Source organism: Larus michahellis, chromosome 4 (genome assembly GCF_964199755.1).
Source record: "Larus michahellis chromosome 4, bLarMic1.1, whole genome shotgun sequence".
NCBI classification, from domain to species: domain Eukaryota; kingdom Metazoa; phylum Chordata; class Aves; order Charadriiformes; family Laridae; genus Larus; species Larus michahellis.
In genome coordinates, this window is record NC_133899.1 from 45588934 (window position 1) to 45606092 (window position 17159).

Here is a 17159-nt window from a genome sequence, read left to right on the forward strand (position 1 = left end):
AATTTATTGATCACACTGGGGATGATGCTGATTGCTGAGAATATAAACATCTAGAGCAGAAGTTCTTCTAAAATAAATGACAGGCTCTTTGCCTCCCAAAGCCTGTATTATGCGCAGTGGCTCCAAGGAATCTAATCCTTGTGTTTTGGCAATGTTTTCATCTAAAATAGAGATCCATAATGCTGTCAGCGTTGTGTCTCGATTTTTAAAACCCTTACAGTAGCACGTATGTCACCAAGATCTTTGGCTGTATAGACATCTGTCTGTGCCACTTGACTTTTTATCTATACTGTTTTATTTGTGCCTAGTTTTTATCTATATACCTAGAGGAAAAGCTGTGTTCTAGTTGGTTTTATGACTTTACTTTCAATCATAGATTCAAAACAGGTTTTTGTATTTCTGAATGGTAACATTATAAACGTTTTGTAGGTTGTCACCTGTGTCACATAAAAAGTTGCTGTATAATCTATGTAAACTACTGGACTGGCCAGAAAAGCTGTGAACAGGAAGGGCAGGGAGGAGGGAGGCATTGTGGGGTAACCTTTTCTCTGGCGAGTAATTCTGGTCTTACATTCGAGATACTTCAGTATGAAGTTCAAGTGACTTTTTCCTGTGTGTCTAGCTCTGTAGTTAGATAAACAGAGAGCTTAAACCTGCCAGGCCACCAGTCACCTAGCATGTAAAAAAGCAAAAAAAAACAGAATAACCTTTTTCAGTATAGCATCGAGGAACAATTTTGCAATAGTTGGAAAGGAATCTAGCCAACTTGGGTGGCAGGTAAGAGTGCAAAAAGGAACTACAGAAAGAACTGCTTGAATGATGTGCCTTAAGAAGAACACTTGAAAGCACAACCTTGGAGGGGAGGGGCCTAGGGATCCTTAGGACCACGCTGTGTGAGTAGGGTTTTTCTTCAAAAATATTGGCAAGTTCTACCTCATTACAATAATGCCTGGTCCTATTTTTTTCAGGCATTCTTAGTCCTGTAATACCTATCGTATCAAAAAATCTGGCAGGAGGATTTGTACTTGAATAGTATTTCCTGGAATATAATGGAAAGTAAATACAAATTAAAATGAATTACAGCTACAGGGAGCGAAGGACGTGTTACATTGAAAAAACTTTAAAAAAAAAATAAAAATCCTGTTGCTCAGCTTGCACCTTTTTCTGAATGATGTTTAGTAGTACAAGCTAAGATCAGTTTGAAAAGCTCTCAAGCTCAGTTTCCACATTTTCAGGTGATAATGTAAAATTGTTTCAGTGGAAAAAATGACTGCTAAGTTACAATATTACAGTCATTATTATAGCATTATACTGTTAATTGCAGCAAATTACTCTGTGTAAGTGAAAGAATTTTCAGTCAACAAACAAAATATAATGCTTTACTATATGCCTGTATTAAAGTGCTAATTAAATTCTACCCAGTGAAAAAGGTGTTTATAATTTGTACTTTAAGAAAAAATACTTCATTTAGGGAGACTAGCCAAAAGCAGTGGAAAAAAAATCTTAAGTTTTATAAGGAATTGAAAGTAAACATAAATGTATACCCCTAAGCTAGTGTGACATTGGTGTTTTCAGTAACCTAGTTCTGCTCGAGTAAATCCTGAACGCTCTTGACAAATGAAATGCATCTATCCTACTAGAACTCTAGTAATATTTTTGTGTTTTTGCTGACTTCTAATCATTTTAAAATGTCTTTAAGCATTTCAATTTAGCTCTTTGCTACTCTATGCAGAAAGCATTATGTTTATGATGGGTTATAAGTAAGTGTTTAATGCTTCATTTCAGCTTGTGTGTATTTAACATCTGTTTTTCATTGTAGGAAGATGGAATCCTGAACACAACCTTATGTCAAAACAGCTTTTGTTTAGCACCAGTATATCAAGCTGGTAGTTCTCCGTTCTAAGAATAAGCAGTCCCTATTTGAGAAGTTTTCTAAATTCTTTTCAGCCAAATTGGAGAGGGTATGAATTGACAGGGGTTTTCCTAGGTGGCTTCAATTTTGAACAGTGACCATACTTATGCTAGGGTATGTTGCTTTTCTCTTTGCAGCCGCTGACTTTTTTGAGCCTAGGAAATGCATATCTGGCTCTGAACAACATTAGTGGAGCCCTGCAGGCCTTCAGACACGCATTGGATTTGACGACCAAGTGCTCGGAGTGTGAAAGCAGCCTGAAGATGATCCGCTGTTTGCAGTTTTATCCATTTCTATACAACATCACCACTTCTGTGTGCAGCGGTAAGCAACTGCTGAAAGATGGACCACAAGTGAAATAGTGTCTATCTGTCTTGGGTGTTGCACCTGAAATTCATGATTCCTCTACTTTTTTGCCCAAGGATCTTCCCTTTTGCTTTATAGTGCTTTCTCCCTGTAAGGACCAAGGTTGAGACACTGCTTTTAATGGATAAGTTACAGTCCATTAAGAAGTGCTTGAGGATGACTTCAATATCTAGAGGGCTGCCACTAACTGCAAATTACTTCCCGAGTGTGTCAGTAATACCTTAACGGCCTCACCGGTATCTCTTACTGGTAAATGAGGAATGCTGGATTCACTGTTTATGGAAGTGCACAGCTACTGCTGCTAGGCTACTCAACAGCCCCTTTGTACATCCTTTCAAATTTTAGAGTCAGATGGATGTATTTTCTTAAAGGTAAAGAACTTGCTGAAGAGCAGCTTAGTTTTAGTTCATATCTTTTCAGTGTGTTCAGTACTTTGGATGTCATTTTCTAGTGTTCAGTCTTTACAGAATAGACTACATTGTGTCTACATTTTTTTTATATAGGTCTGTGGACACTGCTTTTAACCCTCCAAAAATCTGTGAGAATAATGACTTTGAACCCAATTTCTCCACCAAAAAAAAAAAAACTTTAAAAAACTTGAGATAGAATGCTTTGTTGGCCTTAGTGGCTACTTGTATTAAAAAAAAACCCAAACAACCCAATAATAGCTTTTGGAGATGGATTCTTGCATTTCAGTGAATTCCACTGGCATATTTCAAGTATTTTGTCTATATTTGCATGTGGCTAATATGCTGCTCATTGAGCAATCCTGAAGAACATTTATGAATATATTTTGTAATCCCTTCTCTCTCAAATTGTTACTAAGGTATCTTTCCATCTAGTCTTTCCTTTGTTTTTAAATGAAAACCTCACACGAGAGAAATACTTTTGATTTTTAGTATTGTCGGGACTTTCTTGGAATTATTTTTTTTTTAATTCCCTCTCCAGTGGAAAGACATGGAGAAACCCCCTCTGATTTAACATCTAGAATTACACTGTGTAAACATAGGCTAGAGGCCGTCATATCTCCTGGTACAGCATGGATGATGCCATTGTAGGTGAAACTCCAAGAATATGCTATTAGAGTAATACTATCTTTTATGGCCTTACACATTTTTGCTCTGACAGCACATCAGTTGTGCAGAGAGACGAATGCTGTTTGGCTAAATGTCGTGTAGTTAGTGGTATTATGGCCCAACTGATGGGTCTCTAGCTGACTTCCATAATGTCAACTCTTACACTGTTATCTTTCATTGAATTTCTTCATACCAGATTGCCCTTCCCTTAAAAATCCCTACAGATACCGTAAGCAGTAGAGGGACTTGCACGTATCATCACAAGAGACACGCTCACTGTTCTGGGAAAATAATTCAATGTTTGTTTACTTTTTATTAAGATCTTCTTTAAAAATGGCTGTAACTTACAAGGTTAAGGTTGTTCCAGTCAAACCTTAATGAGAACCACTTGATTTTGAAGTTAAGCAGAAAGTAATTTAAAAGTATATTTACAGAACTGAGATGGTAGCAAGCAATGGCTGTATTTTACATCTTTCTTTTCTTCTGTTTGCTTTTCTTCCTTAAACTTGTTGTAATACTTAAAAATACACTCCTCTAGTTTGGTTAATTCTTGGCTGCTCTTTGCATTGATTCCTGATCCAGGATGTTGGTTTTGAGGTCAACTATTACTGCATATACTGTTTAGGAAGTTTGTGTTTCTTAAATGTGAGGAGAGACCCATATCAAAAGTGCTTATGAGAAAAGTGTTTTCTTTCCTTTTCGGCTAGCTTGGCTGCAGGTTAACAAAGTGAGGGTGAATATATTCATCTGGTACATTTGGGTCGGTTTTGTTTGTTAAAGAATCTGTGAAGCTGCTAAATCAAGAAAGCGATGAATATGCCTTAACACGTTAATTTGCTTATTAAATTTCAGTATTCCAGTGTTTAAGTATTTCACTCTATATTTATATTTTTGCTTTTTCCTGTCTTAATATTTCTTTCTCTTCATTTCTATTTATAATATCCTTTAGGTCGTCTTTTGTCTGAGTGCAAGAAACCTGAAAGTATGAACCTGACAAAGAGTGTAAATGTTCTTTGTACGTTCTTGTGCAGAGTGTAAAATAAACATATTAGTTAATTCAACCTTGATCGTGATTTGTGATCTAAGTCAAAACTCAGAATTCAGAAATGGAGAGGTAGATTTGCCTGTCTTATTTTTATAAGGTTGGGGGAAATTTTGTTTCCCCACTGTAAACTACAACTGACTCAAGAGCAACCTTGGCAGACTGTATGAAAGTGAGGTTAAGTCTCCAAAACCAGCATTATTTCAAGAATGCATGCCCAGAAATCACACTTCACACTTTGAAATATCCTGAAATTTTGGGAGTCTTCTGTTCATCCTTCAGTCCAAAGAAAACAATTGAAAAGAGATTTTAAGTTTGAATTTTGACCTTCCATGTGTAATGCAATAGTATATACAATTATTCAACCACTACATAAAACCTAAAAAATGCAAACTGTATTTAGATGTTAGTATTTAACATTACCTGTTGCACTTACAGCATTTGTTAAAATGTTATTATCATATAGACTTACAAGATTCATAAAGCAACATAATCTGCTCTTACTTGGCTCCATGACAGACTGAAAGGCATGTTTTGATGACAAGATGCAAACTTAACACTATTTTTACACACCTGTCTGAATGCGCCTTTAGGTAACAGAGCTTATGCACATTTTAAATACATGGATCAAATGTATGCTTGACAATCCCAGTATTGCTGGATTGTTACTTCAGGAGATTTTCACAGCCATATCATGTGTGGCTGCTTTGGGGACACCTGATACTGAATTTAGTTTTTCCTCTCGTTGTTATACACTTGGTGGCACATCATAACTATTTGTATCCATCTCCTTGGAGATAGATATGTTATGCTGAAAAACTTACCAAGAAATTGGAATGTCAAATGTTGTTTTGGTAAGCAGTCATTCAGTATTTCTGAAAGTAACAGCAGCAGGGTTGCCTGTGCATTGGGTTATAGGCCCATGTGATAGCTGTGGTTTTGCTTCGCCTGTCCAAAACCTCTGTTCACAAGAACTGAACTAACTAGTGAGACATGGAGTTCCTTGCTCTGCTGCCATGAGACACTGGCAGAATCCAACAAGTGGTCATGCTAGCATGGGATGGAATATGGGATCAAAAATCCGAATTTATAGTCTGATTTTTGATTACAGTGTGTGTCTGGTGTAAATTTCAAGTAAGTGAAATAGGAATTTTCTCAAGCATGTTGGGACATGTGCAGTTAGCACAGGACTTTGGAAGTGTGATACACTAATGCTGACTTGGATGCTTGCCTGTATGCTCCTGTCTGTACTGCTGCCCCGTACTTTTTTTTTTCGAACTTGCCTCTACTCTGGATAGAAATTTGTATGTCAAACCCAAGTCACTTCCTGCATATGAGAAGAGGAATTAAAAACCTCAGACCAACACTTTTCTACTTAACTTCTGCCTCCTGTATTGAAGTTTATATAAATGTCTGTCTTCATTATAAAAGGACTTCCAAATCTGCAAGGGTTTTCGGTGGTTTTTTTCTTATAGAGGGGGTATGTGAAGTGTCCAAAACAACTATATCATGTATGACATGTATTTTAGGCAACTGCAGTTGCCTAAGTTGCAACTGACATGGATCCTATACAGCAACAGTGCTGCAGTATTACATTTGCCTGTATTACTTGGACCAACAGCCCACATACTGCCTTATTCCCAAATAAGTGAGAAAATGGTCATAAGACTTGATTGTTATGGGAGAATCCTGTGGTGGTCCTTCCAGAGGTGACTTGGCAATGTTAAGGATGTTGCTCTACTGAGTCATCAACTGTTATGTTACTGGCAAGTCAATTCCTGAAGGAGATTAAGTAGAAGAAACTTTATGTTGCTTGACGTATACCTAAGCAGCCATACTGACACACAAATAACGGAACCAAGAGACTTGCATAATGAGTGTAAAAAAACTTAATGTGAAAAACATGGTCAGCTCTCAGAGCTGCAGAAATGGGATACTTTGGCTTTGTGCTGCTGCTTAAGCCAGTAGAAAAAGCCAGCATTATTTTTATCTGATGTTGAAATGGTGCATTGCAAAGATTGGTTTTGCACACCTTTATGGCTTAAAAATTGCAAGTAGCTTTTATCGTGTGATAAGGTCTGTAGAGCAATATCCAACTAACGCCTTAGGGATTGTTCCTGTGGCACTTCATTGGCTGATGTGAACATTCAGATGTTGTCAAGCCTTATTAAAAGGTTACAATATACTAAGCATATTTTTAGTGTGATGGTCAGCTGGCCGTTGAAACGTGCTGATCTGTTAATTGCTGTTGCATAAGACTTTTCCTTATGTGTGTAAACAGAATTGCTGCTTGGAGGAGCAGAAGTCATTTGTACCCAAAATATTTTTATCTGACCATTAGCATCTACCTCTGACAGTTGCATTCATTATGAGCTTATGCCCTTCGCATTCTTTGAGACAAGATCAAAATTGGAAGTCTTAAACTTATTATTGGAGTGAGTTTTCTTGCTACTGGATTTCATGGAGGTTGGGCTAGATGATCTTGAAAGGTCCCTTCCAACCCAAACCATTCTACGATTCTATTCAAAACCTGAAGCACAACTTGTTTCAAGCTTCAAGTTTCTTTAGTCTCACTGCCTTTCATTACTTGGCAAGATAGTGCTTTTACAAAAAGCTTTGTGCAGCTTTCTTGGAAGTAGTGGCAGTGTGAGTATGTTACGAATGTATGTGCATGCCATGAAGATATCTGAAGGCTTTTATGTAGTGAGTGTGTATGTTTGAAAGCAATGCATACTTCCTTACTTTATGGCTTAGTTGTGTAATGTATACAGCAGTAACTTATCCACTTTAAGTATGGTTTTAGTGCCCTCTTGTGGTAGAAATACCCTACACCGCATGAAATCGAAAGTCTGTTTTATTTCATCTACTTCCTCTTAAAATAAAACATGGGGAAAAGGTATTTGATCTTTTAAGTGTATAGATTTTCCGTTGTCTCCCAGCACTTAAGTTCTTACAAAGTTAATAAGCTTAGACCTTTAAGCAAATTGACCTGAAGAGGGGAGGTTGACCGGAAAGGAGAATCTCTGCTTGAAACTGATAGTGAGCTTATGGACAGATTAAATAACTTGCTTAAATCAACATCACAGTTTAAGCCTCTGACTATTAACAGCTGCAGTGACTTTGAATTCCCTATAGTGATTTCAGATACACAAACACTAAGCAAAAGCATCATTACATGTTCTTTACAATAGTGTGTTAAAACATAAAATGTGAAATAATTGGCATTTTTAAATGCACCTTTCACTTACTCGGTGATCCCCTACAAGTTATGACTGACCTGATAGTCTCAGCAAGGGGTTGCTAAATTTTGTTTCTATTTGCTATAGCATGAGGTCCTTTTAGACATTTTTATCATCCTAGCATTTTAGTTTCCTCCTTCTCAAGCTGCTGTGTCTCTTTCCTCTGAGGAACGCTCATCACTTACAGTATTAATAGGTGGAAAGAGGGGATGTTTACTCTTGGGGCAAAGGGTGTTAAGCTTAGCTCAGAATTTAATCTTGTTTTAGTTGAAGCAAAAGGCCAGAATCTATACCAGTTGTATGGGATTCTGAACTGAACACTACTGTATGTTTAAAATTCAGCTTTTTCTTTCTTTGACTTGCATATCATGTGAAGGCAGAATTCTTGAGTGCTCCCGAGCCTTGTTTAGACTCCACAAATGTTAGTACTTTGGTATGTTAGGACTCTTATTTATCTGATTATATTAATGAAAGGGATGGGATCTGTGACCATTCATTTATCTGTCACTTTTACACTCTCTCCATTGTCTTATGGGAAAGTTCATCTGTATAATCAGAATAGTTGACACCAGTAGGGTTGTTTAAACAAGCAGAATTCTATGAAGCATGTGAGCAACCTGTCAGAGCAATCAGAAACACATCGTGGCAAATGTTTGCATTGTCATTTAGTAGTAGCATAGGGAAAGTGGGTTCTGTCTTAAACAGTATCAGTACTTAAAATCAATGTTATCATTTGAAGTGAAGTACTCAGTTGCTTATTTCTACCCCCTACATGCTCATGTGTGCCTACTGTTCACCCTGCAAGTTCCACTGGCAATCTGAAAATCAAGCTGGATTCTTTCTCCCACAAGCCTCTCTGTCAAGGGATACCACACAGTGTCAGTCCGTCTGAAAGAACTGTTGCTGCTCCACAAATGGAATCTAGGCCACCATATCTGGGGTCTTAGGAGTAAGAGGAGGTTAAATTGTACTTGTGTAGAATGAAAACATCTTACTGAATGGAGGCAGGTGGGAGATACGGAGAATGAGGACTGCTTTTCATCCTGTTGGATGCAGATATCCCTAGAGGGTGGGGATGTCAGGAAATGTCAGACATGCCTCTGACTGTAAGATCCTGGAGAAACCTTATATGAGAATGTGCTCTGTGGGAGTAACATGACCCAGTTATTCTTTCAGTTTTGTGATACAGTTTCTGCAGCACCAGCCCAGCGAGGAGCAAAACAGTTCCTACCTTTGCTGCAGTAATCACGGCTTTCCTAGAATTTTAGTACTGTGATCTGGAAGATAGTTGACCAGATGCAGGCTTTTTGATACCTTTTACTATTTGACTTAGTGTCTGCTGTATAAATCAGATCTTTCCCTGAAAAGTCCTTGTCTAGTGTCTCTTGAGTAGCTGAAGGTGAAGGACCATGCCAAGCTCACTTTGAAACCTGTCTTTCCTTTCCAAGCTCCATGTATTTTTATTCTCAAAACTATGCAGGGGTGTCTCGATTGAGATTCTTAAATTTAAAAATCAATGAATGTGGTGCTATGTTAAACATGGCATTTTTAGCTACGCCAGTATTCAAAGGCTGTATACCCACTGCTCATGCACATTGCTTCCAAGCTACTGCTTGCTGGAAAGCTGTTACGCATCTTTAGGGTTTCTGAAACCAGCAAACAAAGCGTGCTGTCTTTAAGTATATCTCTATTGCTTGAATATCACTCTTTTTTTTTGCGTTTGTTAAATGTGCTAATAGGTGAATTTGGTCTGCAGCTTCTTTTTATGCCGATGTTAGGTGATTTCTTCACCTCATGCAAAGTCTGTCTTGCTAGCTTATGTACTTACTCTGCTTACTTACCGCATAGCAGTGTACCTAACAACTTCTCCCAACAGTCATGAGTCTCACTTTGCATCATGCACTGCTAAGAACGGTATGCCTGCAATATTTAGTGTTCTGTATTCATTCTGTCTTTTCCCATGATCTGAAGGTCACGGGCTAGCAGAGGAGGGAGAAGAAAGTCATGGCCTCAGCTGCAGGAGTAACTGAGGAAATGGGGATAGCACAGTGGAACAGAACTTAGAATTGTAGGAGAGTTCGGTGAGAGTTTACTGATGCAAAACTATTAATTTATGAAGGAAAAGCAATACAGTACTAAACTAAATATAATATGACATTTCCCATTTTTATCTGCCTTTATAATGCAAATGGTTCTTCACGATAAGTTATCTGGATCCTTCAGTTACTTCAGCATAACTACGTGTTCCTGTAGTAGAAGGGGGATCATCAGGGGTTAGAGTGGAAGGGAAAAGGTTTTCTTTCCAACTAAATATTTCAAAACTGATAGCTTCCGTTATCAGATGTATAACATTTCTCTACAATGTTTTTGGTGGGTTTTTTGTGATAGGAACTTAGACAACACGAGACATTTGCTATTTGCTACTGTCTGTGTTGCCTTCTCTTTTTAGGAAGCTGCTTTTGCCAGTGGTGGTTTCTTGCAAGTAGCTGCTAAAAATTCTTATTGAACCTGAATAGTGTGCACTACCTGGAGCTGGACCTTTTTAAAAAGGTCCAACAAATGCATATGTTGAACAGCCTTTTTAGGAGGAATAGTAATTCCCCAGCTACATCTCCAGGAAGATGTAGTTTCACAAACAACTTCATAGTAAAGCTGTACAGACTGAACTAGTGAGTTGGTTAAAGCATGTTTGGAAGAGAAAGACCATATGGTCCCCATGTATGGGAGAACTGACAACACATAGTTTAGTGTCATTAACAAATTGCCAAGACCTCGAAGGCTGCATTCACTTGGCTTAAATCTGAGAACTTGTAAAGTGGTGATGTGTAGCCTCAGCCTGTAATGAGTCATGTTGGGATTGTCTCAAAGCAGCATGCAATGCCATGTGCTCGGATTAAAATGAGTGCTGCATGCTGAGCCATGGAGTGCCAGCCGCTTAACTACCCCTCATCTGTCTACTTTATTGATTTGTTTTTTCCTTTTAAGGTCGGTTGCTAATCTTAGATTAATAAGGGGGAAACCTACCTGACAAGTTAACACATTGTTTGAGTGTGTCTGCTTTAATCCCCAGTTAGGAGGAAGATTGCGTGGATATCTATCCCAAGCAAATCTGTAAATTGTCATGGATCAAGTCCATTAATCTGCTCTTGTTGAGGAGTACAACCTAGTGAAGAGATACACAGATAAACATAATACAGCTTATGAAAAATATTTTCTTAAAATAAAAAATGTGAAATCGGGTCCCTGTGGAATACTGTTCAAATTCCAGCATATGGTGCAAACCTTACAGACAGAGTGATAGTCAAAAGACAGACACATAAGGCCATTACTTGGCTTTATAATGTCATCCCAGTATGTTGAGAGAAGTGGAAAGCTACAATAACTCATAATGGGGTTAGTTAACTGTTGTGGAGTTCAACTACATGATGCCACTTGTCCTGAGTGGGTTGCTCTTGTACTTAAGTCCCTTTTAAACTTGAGTTCATAGGTGCTGTAGGATCTAACAGGATCTAAAAAAATATTTACTGTTTAGCATAATAAGAGGTATGTAGCTTATGATGGAGGAAAGATTAGAAAGAGAGCAAAACAGATGCAGGCCAGTGTTGCCTTTGCTTATGCTAGTGATCCGTACACTAAGAATTTCCCTGGCTTAATCAGAAACAGATTTCAGAAGTGCGTTGTGTGCAGGGAACTAACTGTTAGTCATTCGATATTCATAGCATACATCATACTGTGATCTAATGTAGGTGAGGTTTTTTTAATTAATTTTTTTCTGTGTTTTATTTATCACTTCTTTGTATTTCATAAGGAGAATTTGTGTGTCTTCATCAGGGACTGGTCTGTTACGCAACGGTGAGGTATTTTTCTCACTTAGTATGAACAAGAAATCTGGTTATGTATTGTTGGCAATTGTTTATGTTTTGAAAGGTTTAATCAGAACTTCTGTAATAAGACAAGTAGATAATCTTTAAATCTGTAGCTAAGCCAATTTAGAGGCATCTTTTGGCTACCAATCATATTTAAAAACTATTTCCCTACGAGTGAGAACAGGTTTTTTTTACTGTATAATCCTCTCAATTGAAAACCTGTTGTTGGAATAAATAAAAAAAAAAAAGAACTTTTGTATGCTTCATTTTATGTGCTTGAGTCTAAATTTTGGCCACATAAATCATCCTGATGTTTGCTATGCATCAAACCAGTGCTTGTTATGTAGTGCACTTTTCTCACTACTTGATTTTGAGCATGCCTGTCATCATCTTTGAAGGGCCACTGACCCCTTATCTAAGGGGGGAATTTAGAGAAGAGGTAGGAATTCATGAAAATCAACTTTTAAAGTACTTCATATTGCTTTTCCTAATTTGTTCTCTATACTTAGCATTTATTTTTCAGTTAGCAGTATGTACTGTCCTTTGAAAATGTTTATTTTTGTCCTGTAACTTCCAGTTTTGCAAAGGAGTGTTTATGGTAAAGGGAAAAGCTAAAAATGAGCAGTGTTTCTCTGTGGGCAGTAAATACACCAAAAGCTTAGTCTAAATTTTGGACACTACACTCACCATTCCCTGCCAGTACCCACACTGATACTTAACTTGAAATACTTGACTGGCAGTGTGCCCAGGTGGCCAAGAAGGCCAACAGCATCCTGGCCTGTATCAGGAATAGTGTGGCCAGCAGGACCAGGGAAGTGATTGTCCCCCCTGTACTCAGCACTGGTGGGGCCCCACCTCAAGTACTGTGTCCAGTTTTGGGCCCCTCACTACAAGAAAGACATTGAGGTGCTGGAGTGGGTCCAGAGGAGGGCAATGAAGCTGATGAGGGGTCTGGAGGACAAGTCTTATGAGGAGCAGCTGAGGGAGATGGGGTTGTTTAACCTGGAGAAAAGGAGGCTGAGGGCAGACCTTATTGCTCTCTACAGCTACCTGAAAGGAGGTTGTAGAGAGGTGGGGGTTTGTCTCTTCTCCCAAGTAACAAGCAGTAGGACCAGAGGAAACGGCCTCAAATTGTGCCAGGGGAGGTTTAGACTGGATATTAGGAAAAATTTTTACACTGAAAGGGTTATTAAGCATTGGAACAGGCTGCCCAGGTAGGATAAACTCCTTCCCCTAAAGGGTTATCAAGCATTGGAACAGGCTGCCTGGGGAAGTGTTTGAGTCACCATCCCTGGAGGTATTTAAAAGACGGGTAGACGTGGTTCTAAGCGGCATGGTTTAGTGGTGGGTTTGTCAGTGTTACGTTGATGGTTGGACTCGATGATCTTAAAGAACCTTTCCAACCTAGACAATTCTATGACCAGAGAGGGAACTTACTACAATCTGCCCTTTGTTATTCCAGAAGAGCAGCTATAATGATAAGTCAGTAGTAGATACATTGGTTTTAGTGATTTAACCAGTATGTTACAGCTGTAAAAGGTACTGGTGGTACGCTTGTGTTACTGGTGTGGAGCGTGGTCATGCCTTGTTGAAGGAAGCATGATACTGTCAGGTTCAGAAAGAGCACGACTGACCACTGGGTGGGCTGTTTTTGAGTCTGCAACAAAGCTTCGAACAATTTAATGCTTCTGCAGACATAGATTGCCTGTCTGCTTTATATCTTTCCTGGTCCTATAGCGCACAGTGAATGTGTAGTAGGACTTGTGTGTTTCTCTTCAGTTAAATACAGACCTATCAAACATTCACAGGTCAGTATTGCATAGTCAGGCAATTGTAATTAAGAACTACTACTTTTCTTCTCCCTTTACTTCCCTGCTCCATTTGTCACTTTGTTGATTGTCTTTCACTAAAAATAAACTGAGAACTCTGGGGGTTTTTTTTGTTTGGGTTTGTTTTGTGGGCTTTTTTTACGTGCTTCTATGTGTGGAAAGCACCAAATTTTCTTTGCTTCTGGAGCGCAGTCTATCTTGTAGTTCAGCAATTATGGCTCGTGACCTTTCTGTGATGTTTTTAATGACACTCCTGTTTAGTCATAAGTGGTTTGCAGTTTCTGCTTTCAAAGCTCAATCATGGGACTTATTTTGAACTGTAAATACTTATTTTTTCAGGAAGACAGTAAGAAAAGGAATGCATGAATTTTAGAGCAAAATCTTAATAGAACTATGTTAATTTATAATTAAGGTGAGCAGAGCAGCAATAGCTGCTAAAGATAGGTCTCTTCCCTAGTTACTGTGCATCCTGTTCCGTGTAGAACTCATCTCAAAACAATTGGCATGGATTTTTTTCCATTAACAAATGTTTTGCAATCAAATATGTGTTCATATGTGACTGGAATAACACGGTTGCTGTTAATAGCTCACGAGATCTTTAGGAAATGATCATGTTCACCTTGAAACTTAAAGGTAATTTGAATATGCAGTGTGTTAATCATCAGTGTTAACACTGCCATGAAAGTCAAAGCTTGTGTTCTATATGAAGGATGGTCTCTCAAACAGCACTTCCCTGTAACGCTACCCTGGCTTGTTAATGTCATATTGCAGTGATGTCACCATGGTGCAAAAAGGTTCTTCAGGTGCTAGTTTGGCCCAAAATTTGAGGACTGAGATCCCAGTAGTTTTAGATGCATGAAAGGGTCCCGATAGGTGAGTTTGTTCATTCCAGAATATTTTTGTAAACTCTGGTAGACTATATTGCCTGTGATATGAAGCACTGAACGGGACTTGTTAGCACCCCTAAAGTTTTCACATAACCTAGGAGCAGCATTAGTTGTTATACATTTTCGTATGTAAAGTGGAAATATGTGATCCCCTTTGACTTGTGTCTCTCTTCATCTGTGTAAATAGTGACTAGCAAAAGTAAAAAGAAGCCTGCTTATTGATGCACTGCTCCTGAAATGTCTGAAGATGAGACTATTCATCTGCATGCAGGGATTAAAACCTATTTCCACTAAGCTCAGTGATACGTCATTCCTGCTATAAAAAAGGACAACCATCTTTACTAAATTTCACTGTGAGGAATACTAGTTTTGAGCATGCATCAAAAAATAAGTATGGAGTTAATAATTCCTGTAGCAGCTTGGTTTCAGTTTGTTCTGTACTCTGACAACTCAGGTATTAGGCTGACTTACATCTGTATTAAGTACAGTTCTCTCTTTTTTACTGTTTTAACATAAAGGGGCGCATCATTTAAGTGACACTTATCTCCAGATAGCTTGCATTTTGCATAACCTAATGCAAGTCACTGACTACAGCAATAGTCACTCAACTCTTGTAGTCATTCAAGAGATAATCCAGCTCTGCTTATTTCACGTGGTAGGAAAAAAATCAGTACCTAACATTTTAAATTACTTGACTTTTAGTTTTAAAGCATTGCTCTGCCATCATAGCTTCTAAATATAATTTAAGGAAATGAGTTTGTCCCACCCCATGAAGTTAGGGATTTAAATTTTTTTAAACCTAGTCTGTTGGAACATAAATGGTGGAGTTCTGGAATACCATATTTTGCAAGCTCTACACTGACAATCAAACAAAGAATAAACAGTCAGTAAAAACTCTGTGCTGACCAAAGACACTTGGAGATAATTTTACTTTTTATTTCCAATGCTGTTGATCTATCTTAAGTTGCTATACAGGAATCAGATGGTGAAAATATTTATGGAGGCATTGTTCTCTCTGCCAGGCATACCAAAAGGCACAAACAGCTACAGTGGCAGTTAATTTAGATTTTTAAAACAATCAGCGTCCTCTTTAATGGCAAAGTTTGATTACTTTTGAGACCTTCTTCAAGGTGCAGCACTTCCATGTGATACACTGGGGGCATGGTCTGTTCTTCTTTCCTCTTTCCATACTTTTCACATTTGTTTCCTTGCTCTTTAGGTAAGCGGCTTTCAGTCAGAGGGTCTGGAGTCACCTAAATTGACAGAAGTTTGCTCTTCAACAAACAAAAAAAACCCCTACATTGTACTAAAAAAGTTTGTATGTAATGAGGGAAGTTCATAATTGCTTCCAAGTGTGACTTTTCTGAGAAATGTGGCAATATGAAGCATGGTTCAGAATAAATATTTGTTATCCCCTTATAGGTGGGACAGATCTTCAATGTCAGTTGCTGTATCACTTCTCCGTCCTACTGTTTCTCCTTCCTTGCTAGATGTCAACACTCTGGGTGTTTCTTTCCTTAAACTAAGTGGTTTTCAACTTAAAAGTTTGGAATTATCCAATTCCTAAACAAGAACCTAAGTCTCACTTTTTGTTTGGGTTTTTTTTAGCCCTACAAACTGTAGTAGGTATCACATCTTCAGTGGGCATTCAGGAGGGGTCCTGAAAATCAAGCAGGTGGTTAATATTAGATGGGAGGGATGATCTAGCTGATATGTTTTATATTTAAAACGTGTGCCGTGCTAGTGCTGTCTAAGTGCATTCACATTGGCCACAAAAATTACAGACTAGAACAATACGAGAAAGAGGCCTTTAATATCTAACACTGTGTTATGCTTTTAATCTCCAAGGTCTCCATGATGCACTTTAGAGTTTGTATTTGCTTTTTCTATCCAATAGATTGCTTTATAATTTAGGAACTATTCTCCTTTTTTTTCCTCCCAATTTCTACATTGACCTGGCACAATCAGGCTCTTTATTTGTATTATTTCCACCACTTAAATAAAGCCCCAGACACTTACTTTGTGTCATCTCTATAGCATTTTTGTTTCACTGCCCGGAACATAGTAACCAGGTTTCATAATGCACAAGGTAGGACAGACTCTGATCCGCTTTTCCTCTGTGCTTTCTTGGCTCTGCAGAATCAGTAGGAAAAGTGGCAATAGCTGCTCTAGGAAAATGAATGAGCAAGAAAGTGATCCTTCTGTAGTAAAGTTTTCAGGATGGAGGAAGCTGAATTGATCAAGTACTATGAGGTAGTTTTAGATTTCTAAGTTTTGTAGCTGCGTCAGGACTTTACACCTAAAATTCACATGTGCATATTTAGATAACCAGAACATATGTGAACTGTTAATTAGCATAGCTGAGCAGTTGTAGGGTGACGGTCACTGTTGTCCTTCATGCAGCTAAGGTGTTGTAAGTATTGCAGTGGTACAGCTGATGTTCTGCAGCCAGTGCAGGTGCCTGGAGTTCGGGGCTACATTGTTCCCTTGCTGGTCTCACGCTCCTGCCTGGTGGGTCTTCCCTGTTGGTCTTCAGGCTGATACAAGCTATAAAGTTGTGACTTGCAGTGTTTCAGTACCACCAGCTTCATGGTGCCCTCATCAGAGATCTTGAACTTCCATTGGTTTTTCAACCGGCATTTTTTTCCTCCTGTGACGTCAGACAACTGAAAGCAGCAATTTGAAAAAATTAGGCTGCTCAGGTTTCTATATATAGCAGTTCTCAAATCCCAAGAAAGCCAGTACTCTCATCTAGTCTGTTTTTAGCTGTCAGTGTTTGTAGATTAATATTAGCGGAGTTGGTTTTAAGTAGAATTTTAAGTGTCTTTGTGGTTGTTTTTTTTTTCCTTCTGCTTGCTATTTCCAGCTTTTTTCTCTTTTTGGCATTTTTATTTCAATTAAAACCAGATGTCTGTTTTTCAGACCCTTTGCTTTTTGCCTTT

The 17159-nt window shown here is 38.3% G+C and overlaps 1 protein-coding gene across 1 annotated transcript in view; it reads left to right on the top strand.

The window, feature by feature from the left end:
• TTC17 (tetratricopeptide repeat domain 17) overlaps positions 1-17159 on the top strand; it is a 60748-nt gene that overhangs the window by 28167 nt on the left and 15422 nt on the right. The window contains exon 16 of the mRNA XM_074584316.1: positions 2050-2236. Within this exon, the coding sequence (XP_074440417.1) occupies positions 2050-2236 (187 nt within the window). The remainder of the gene's footprint in view (positions 1-2049; positions 2237-17159) is intronic.